The sequence below is a fragment of the Nematolebias whitei genome, chromosome 13, assembly GCF_014905685.2.
Source record: "Nematolebias whitei isolate Nwh7 chromosome 13, NemWhi1, whole genome shotgun sequence".
Taxonomy (NCBI): domain Eukaryota; kingdom Metazoa; phylum Chordata; class Actinopteri; order Cyprinodontiformes; family Rivulidae; genus Nematolebias; species Nematolebias whitei.
The window spans coordinates 17,576,954-17,585,542 of record NC_056510.1 but is presented as its reverse complement, the minus strand read 5'-3'; the positions used below and the strand labels follow the sequence as shown (position 1 = coordinate 17,585,542).

The 8,589-nt window shown below is 40.6% G+C and overlaps 1 protein-coding gene across 1 annotated transcript in view; it reads left to right on the top strand.

Moving 5' to 3' along the window:
* Nucleotides 1-8,589, top strand: part of LOC119419083 (matrix-remodeling-associated protein 5-like) — an 18,541-nt gene that overhangs the window by 1,900 nt on the left and 8,052 nt on the right. Inside the window, exons 3-6 of the mRNA XM_037686383.1 lie at nt 69-198; nt 3,524-3,765; nt 4,045-4,196; nt 4,861-8,336. Of these exons, the coding sequence (XP_037542311.1) occupies nt 69-198; nt 3,524-3,765; nt 4,045-4,196; nt 4,861-8,336 (4,000 nt within the window). The remainder of the gene's footprint in view (nt 1-68; nt 199-3,523; nt 3,766-4,044; nt 4,197-4,860; nt 8,337-8,589) is intronic.

Here is an 8,589-nt window from a genome sequence, read left to right as displayed (position 1 = left end):
GGGGGGGTGAGCAATAATCAGGAGCTTATATGTAGTTGTCTCTTAATGATGCTTCTGTGTTCTTGCAGGTTCAACAACATCAAGCAACTCCATGACAAATCACTGGCTGGACTAAAAAGGGCAGAGCTCCTGATGCTCCACAGCAATGATCTCCATTACCTTCCAGATGCAGCGTTCAGCGATATGAGATCACTTCAGGTAACAAGCTAAGACACCATTTCAACCTTTGGCCCTGCACACACACCGAGGTCACTGAAGAGTCAGGCAATTTGAAATCATTCAGGTGAATAGTCTTGGGGGACAAGACAGGCAACGTTTTGGGGGGACTCTGAGGTAATTTCACACGAGCTAACGTTAAAGTTTCTTTCCAACAGCTGACAGAGGTCAGCTTTCTAAGTGAATTGTATGAATTGACAAACCAAGTTAAACGTGCATTTATGTGCCAGTAAAGAACAAACAGTAAAATGTTTCATCATTTATTTAACATCTGACTCTTGAGGCATGAAATCTTTTGAATGCAAAAGTAATTAGAACGTACTGTCACCCTCCAGCTTCAAGCAAGGAATCTATGTCAGAACTTTATTTTATTTTTTTAATGACTTGTATTCCTTTATGTGTCAATGTTGATTCAGCAATGACGTTATTGTTGACCTTTTATTATACTTTTTTTTTTCAATCTAACTACACTTAACAAAACAAAACAACACTTTTGTTTTTGCTCCCATTTTCCATGAGCCGAACTCAAAGATCTAAGACTATATGCACACAATCGATCTTTTTCTCTAAAATATTCTTCACAAATTTGTGTAAATCTGTGTTAGCGAGCACTTCTCCTTTGCCAAGATAATCCATCCACCTCACAGGCGTGGTTGGTCAAGATGCTGATTAGACAGCATGATTATTGCACAGGTGTGCCTTAGGGTGACCACAATAAAAGGCTGCTCTAAAAAGTGCAGTTTACTTTTCACACATCCCCTTCACATAGTGTTGATCAGGTTGTTGACCGTGGCCTGTGGAATGTTGGTCCACTCCTCTTTAACGGCTGTGCAAAAGTTCTGGAAATTGTCAGAAACTGGAACACACTGTTGCATACGCAGATCCAGACCATCCCAAACATGCTCAATGGGTGACATATCTGGCGAGTATGCTGACCATGCAAGAACTGGGCTGTTTTCATTGTGTACAGATCCTTGCAACATGGGGCCGTTATACAGTAATGCTGCAACATGAGGTGATGGTCATGGGTGAACGGCACAACAATGGGCCTCAGGATCTTGTCACTGTATCTCTGTGCATTCAAAATGTCATCAATAAAATGCACCTGTGCTTGTTGTCCATAACATACACCAGCCCAAACCATACTCCCACAGCCACCATGGGCCACTTAATTCACAACGTTGACATCAGCAAACCGCTCACCCTCCAGACACGCAGTCTGCCATCTGCTCTGTACAGTGAAAACTGCGATTCATCTGTGAAGAGAACACCTCTCCAACCTGCCATACCCCACCAAATGTGAGCATTTTCACGCTCAAGTTGTTAGGACGACTAACTGCAGTCAAGTGGAGACCCCGATGAGGATGAGCATGGTGATGATCTTCCCTGAGACAGTTTCTGACAGTTTGTGCTGAAATTCTTTGGTTTTGCAAACCGATTGTTGCAGCAGCTGGCCAGGTGGCTGGTCTCAGGCGATCTTGGAGGTGAAGATGCTTGATGTGGAGCTCCTGGACTGGTGTGGTTACACGTGGTCATCGGTTGTGAGGCTGGTTGACTGGACTGCCAAATTCTCTGAAACACTTTTGGAGGTGGTTTATGGTAGAGGAATTAAGATTCAACTAATGAGCAACAGCTTTGGTGGACATTCCTACAGTCAGCATGCCAACTGCACACTCCCTCAAAATTTGCAACATCCATGGAACTGTGCTGTGTGATCAAACTGCACATTTTAGAGCGGCCTTTTATTGTGGTCAGCCTAAGGCACACCTGTACAATAATCATGTCTAATCAGCTTGATACGCTACACCTGCGAGGTGGAAGGGTTATCTCAGCAAAGGAGAAGTGCACACTAAAACAGATTTACACAAATTTGTGAACAAAATTTGAGAGAAAATACCTATTACGTAAAAAGTAAGATCTTTGAGTTCAGCTCATGAAAAATGGGAGCAAAGACAAAAGTGTTGCATTTATATTTTTTATTCAGTAGACTTTTGTATACTTAAAGCTATTTTAGCCATTCATACATAAAAATGTTCAGCTCACTCAGGTGAAAAATTACTATGCCATTTTCTTTTTGTAATTTCAATTTTTTTTCAAAATATTTACCTTTTACTTTCCCCATAGAAACACAATGAAATCAATTCATTCTAAATCACATTTATTTTCTTAAAATCTACTCCAACACATTTGCTCAGTATAAATTTGCATGTTTCATTTAGCTTTTAGCCATGCCTTTGCTACTTTTAGCAACTCTTTTGATACTTTTATCAAACATTTTACTTCTGATAGCTGTTCTTTTCATTAAAAACTTCAGTTTCATCTTATTCAGCAAATTTCAGCCAAATCATTCAACATTAAGCATTTATCACTGCTTTTTTTTTTTTAGTTACTTTTAGTTTACAAGCTCACATTCATCTAACTATGACATATGAGTATACTTAAAATCCTTGTGAGGAAAAAATCCAATTAAACTGGAATGATGCATTCGATTAACAATATATATACCATGTGTCAAAATGTTGCAACAGTCAGCATAATTCTCATTTATTTCCAGCACTTTTTTTTCCAATTCCTACAGAATTAATGCATCAGTTCTGTGTCATTTATCCTCTCTGTGGGCTGATGGGAAACATACTGGTCATTTTAGCAGCAACCTTAGGGCAGCGTTAGTCCGTGGAAAACGGATATTACACAAGAAATTGTTCCCTTCATCTCACAGGCAGATACTGATATATTTGCCCCTCTGTGATAATAGGATCCATATTTCCATGTGCTGACATGCTCACATGCTGAATCTGTCAGCACTTGGAGCTTTTCCAGCTAAGTGTTTTTCTGCAGAGTGGATTTATTACAAAATAACTTCTATATTTAAACATAATGATAATTGTAGCAATATTAATGATCATAAGAATCATGTTTCTGAAGGATTCTTGGGGAGAGATCTTGATATGGAATGCTGTAGCCGAACAGTACTGTATATCCTGTTAGCTTTCTCAGCTTTGATCCAGCTCAAAGAATAAATAAATGGCCCAATTAATTTCATTGAGCGATTTATTTAAAATGTTACTTGTCAGAAAGTGAGCTGTGAGAGATTTTCCTCATGCGTACTAAATTTACAAAAGTCAGTTTTCTGCAAAGAAAGAGCGTTTATTCAAAATTTCATCCCGATTCCCTCGCCAGCTCGTTGTAGATTCATTTTACAAGCATGTGGTTTACAGTGAAAAGGTAGGATCGCTTTTTCAATCAGCCTAAATGTCTGTTCTTGTAATTTTTTTCGGCCTGCTCCTCTTACCCCTCCCCCTCGCAGATTCTAAAGTTAAGCTACAACAAGCTGAGAGAGATCGCTTCATCTCTGACCTTCTCTGGCCTGACATCGCTGCTGCGCCTTTACTTGGATCACAACCTCCTCCAGCACATCCACCCCCGGTCTCTGCTCCAGCTGCCTAGCCTCAGGCTGCTCCGTCTGCAGGGGAACAGGCTGCATCAGCTGCACCCTCATGCCCTGTGCACTCTGTCCCTCCTCAATACCTATTACTTTTCAACACTAAGGTGAGCTTTCACAAATAATGCACAAAGGTCATGCTTGTAACTTTCATAAAATTACCTAGATTATTGACAATGGTATATTTTTATTACCATTTTAAGATTTTTGCACAAATATTACTTTTTACCTCTTTCGTTTTCACACTCAGAACAGAATATAAGCATATCTGAACAGTAAAACAAGGATAAAAGCTGACGAAAATAATGGCTAATATCATTATTCCAAATAAATCTTTTTTTGTTTTTGTATCAATCTTTGCTTTGCTCTGCCATTTCCTCCTGTAGACACCTAGACTTGTCCAACAACAGTCTAACCACCCTTTCTAAAGAGAGTGTAGCAACAGCACCTCTGCTGGAGAGTCTCAACCTGCAGGCTAACCCCTGGAGCTGTGACTGTAGGATGAACTGGTTTCTCAGCTGGAGTCTGGCTCACCCAGGTGACTGTCATGTCTAAACATAATACTTTATTGGCTTATGATTGTATCTTGTTTAGTAGGTTTATGGTAAGCCACCAATTGCTGGGTCTTTAAGCTTGACTGACACATGATTAAAAACGAGAAGAAAAACTGCAGATTAGGAAAGCGAAAGGAAAAATAGAAAATTAATTTGAAGTGAACTAGAAATGTGTGACATTTTGATGCATGTTATTCAGATGCCCTTGACCTTAATTTTCTGCCTACGTTTTGTCACACATTCGTCACCGTTTCCCCCACTATCTTGTTTTTTCCAGTCTGTCTTTTAACCTTCATTGAGATGTAAAAGAAAAGCCGAAGCGTGAAATGTCTCGTTGATATGCCAGGCTTAACCTGCCATGACTAATCCGTGATAACAGCACTGATGTGAGGCAGTTGATATATAGGATGGTGATTGTGGCGCGATAATGAAGTGATAAATACTTTTGATTTATGAGACGAAATAACCATAACCAATTATTTAGAAACATAAAGCGTAATGAATGCTTTAAATAAAATGGTATGACTAATAAATGGCTCTAATATCCACTAAAATGTGCAGCAGCTGAAATGTGTACACTCATGTGTTTCTGTTTGAGTGACTTCCTGATGTGTGGTGATAATTTTCCTTTTCTATTTCTACATTTAGGTTTAATGAAATGTCCCAGTGGTCCTCAGTGTCCAGTCTGTGCCTCCCCCTATTCACTTCAAGGTCAAGGCTTGCTTGACCAGACGGCACTAATCTGTTCTTCACCAATCATCCTATCTCCAGGAAAAGAAACCCTTTTGGACACTGATCTTAGTGAAATCCAATCTAGTGAGACCTTCAAAGAGCCTTTAGGCAGTGTCTCACTGGGTCTGTCTGACCAGCAAGGGAACAGCATTGATGTGAGTTGTAATATTACTCACTCAACTGACTCGCAGGATATTGCTCCTCCACCAGATCTATCATGGACGTCCTCTTCACCTCTTCATCTCGCTATGACTTTCTCTCTGGAGTGCCCCACTGGGGGAAGGAGCTATGAAAAACTTTGGAGAATTTTGGCCTACTACAGTGAGACTGCAGCTCAATTTGAGAGGGAGATCATGCTCAGCAAAGCCCCAGCATTGGCCTACCGCTATAAACAGGCACCGGATGCAAGTGGATATTATCACACTGGAGTCAAAGCTTCTATTAAAGCCAGACCACAGTGGTTACTGCAGCCAGCAATTAGCATTCAGCTCAACAGAGCACAGTCTAATGGACTCAAAGTTCAGCTTACATACTCAACGAGAGTTTCTGCTCATCCTGATTCCACTTCTCGTCTCTTTACATCTTCTATGTCTCACCAGTGGGTGATGATTTCAGCCACTTCCACAGCACTTGCTGCAGCAACAGGCAAAAAGGTGGAGCTATCTTGCCCTTTTCTCAGTTCTGGTAGGCACAATGTTTCATGGAATCTCCCAGGTGGATCTAAACTCAACTCTCCCTTCATTAGTTTAGATGGAAGGCTCCAGGTTTCAGACTCAAGCTTACTTATAAGAAAAGTACAGCTCTCAGATGCTGGGATTTATTATTGTGTTGTAAAAGCTGGAAGGGATGTGGATGTTCTTCCTCTACGCCTTGCAGTGGAAGAGACTTCTGCTCCGTATTCAGCAGAACTAAGTGGACCTTCTGTTTCTCGAGCAGTTGGGGAAGCTGTCAGTCTGCCCTGCAGGATATCTGGCTCACCAGAACCATCCACGAGTTGGATTTTGCCAGATGGAAATGTAGTTCAGATGGGATTAACTGCATCAGAAGGACTCAAAGTCCATTCAAATGGTAGTCTCTCTTTACAAAAAATGTCTCTGAAAGATACCGGATATTACCGCTGCATTGCTGTCAACCAGTATGGTAGTGATTCTCTGTCCATGCAGCTAATATTAAATACACAACATATCTCTCCACTTGAGACTTCATTTCTCGGAGGACCACAGTCAGCCTCTGGCAGGTCAACCAAGATACGAGCCTCTTTATTCCAGCAGGTTAATGAAGGATCAGGGAATGACGAGGAAGAAGAACAGAAAACTCCTATTGGCAATAGGAGACAGACAATGTCTCGTTCAAATCTACAGCATCCTTCTGGAAAGCTGCAAAGACATGGACGTGTGAGAGAAGGGCCACTGAGAAGGATTGGAGGGACCATTTTACCCAATGAGCAGAGAAGAAGCCATAGCCAGAATAGACACAGAATCACTACAAACAAACTTAGAATGGACCCAAAGTCATGGGCTGAAATCTTGGCAAAGATTCGTCAAAAAGCTGCTAACTCCACTAATGAGCATACAATTTCAAGCAAAAACGCAACGGCTGATTCTGTCCAAGAAGACAACGAAAATCACAGAAGAGAACAAGTAGATGGTAATAATATAAATGAAGGCAGAGATCAAGAAACAAGGATGGAAGCAGAACCTGAAGAGTCTTCAGCTGATAATACTATTCTGAGAGAGGATCAGCCACAGCCCATTCAGCCTGCTCACAAAGACACACAAGCAAAACCAAGGAACAAAATCAATGCAGAGATAGAAAGTGGGGCAGAGACAACAGAAAAATATATAGATTCAGAAGTTAATACAGAGACAAATGTTCAGACAGAAAAAACAGGTCTACAAACACAAAAAACAGCAATCTCGCTGAATGAGTTAGTCACCTCTAATCCAAAGTCAGCAACCAATGAAATTGTTTTAGAATCAAATGAGGTGCATGGACAGGAACCAAACTTAAACCCACCAATGACCAGGGCCCACAATGCTCAATCTGGACTTTTCCATAATTCTGTTCCTAACACCCACCTTCAAAGCCCCTGGAACTCACGTAGAAAGATTGGACAACGAAGACGAACCAAGAGGCCAAAGATTCGACCTATGCCCTCACCTCCATCTCTATCTGACCCAGTAACACCTAAATCAACCACCGATAAAATCCCTTTGCTACCAACAGCCTCATATTCAGATACTATGTTGAGAGTTAATAACCACATTAAGACTACGTCAAATGTTGTGTCTCTGAATCCTCTGCCTACACTTTTTTCAGACACGCTTAGTATTTCCACTTCCAGCTTCATATCACTGTCACTTACTTCTTCCTCTGCCCACACAGACACAAACACAGACATTCTGACTCATTCAGTCAAAATACCACAAACTCAAGATTATACTTTTAACAGCACACCAACACCTACTCAACCTAATAATGTGATTTCAGAAAAGCATGTGCCAAGCATTCATAATAAGCCATTTACACATGGTATACAGACTCGCACAGAAACGCAAACAACTGTAGGCAAACACATTGAAAGACCCCCAAGCAGTGAGGAGCTAAAGAGCAATGAATTGGATGAGCCCCACCTTTCAAACACTCACGCTTTCACTTCTTCCTTTAACCCCCAAGCATCGTCAACTATCACTTCTGCTGCAAAAATCACAACTCTTGCAGCTACTTCCAGGACAGCTGGTTATGTTGGCAGCACTGAAAGTACATTAAACTTTATTACTGGTGCAGAGACTCTTTCAACAGCAACCCCCACAATAACACCAAGTCCCGCCACACTACCTTCAACCACCATTGCCATTCTGTTATCCCACACAATTAGACAGACTTTAACCCCTTCTACCTCTACTAATACCAAAACTACTACATCTACGTTTTCTCCAACTACTTTTTCAACTGAGACTTCTACTACCACAGTTGGCCCAATACCTTACACTTCTGATATTACGACAGTTCCTAGCACTAGAGCAAATAGTGCAACACTTTCCATGAAGGATATCTCTGGAACTTCCAACCTGTCTACTAGAAGAACTCCAGTCATAATTCCAACTACTACAAAAACTGTTTCAACAGAAACTCCTCAAATTACCACAAGGGAATCTAAAATGGACACTGTGTCAAGTACAACAACAGTGGGATCAACAAGTACCAAAGCCTTGTTACAAAAGATGCCAATCACTGGTCAGGTTGACATACAAATGAGACTTTTTCCTGGTACTACAAACCAGAGTCATACTTTGACTAGCTGGAAGAACCATGGAGCAAATTTTATTCCAGATTCACACAGAAATAGGCTTCACCAGCCTCCTTCATTGCCACTACCTGCTGTTCCAGTTGTGAGTACAACTAATCTATCTATCTATGTATGTATCTATGTATGTATCTATGTATCTATCTATCTATGTATGTATCTATGTATCTATCTATCTATCTATCTATCTATCTATCTATCTATCTATCTATCTATCTATCTATCTATCTATCTATCTATCTATCTATCTATCTATCTATCTATCTATCTATCTATCTATCTATCTATCTAATCTATCTATCTATCTATCTATCTATCTATCTATCTATCTATCTATC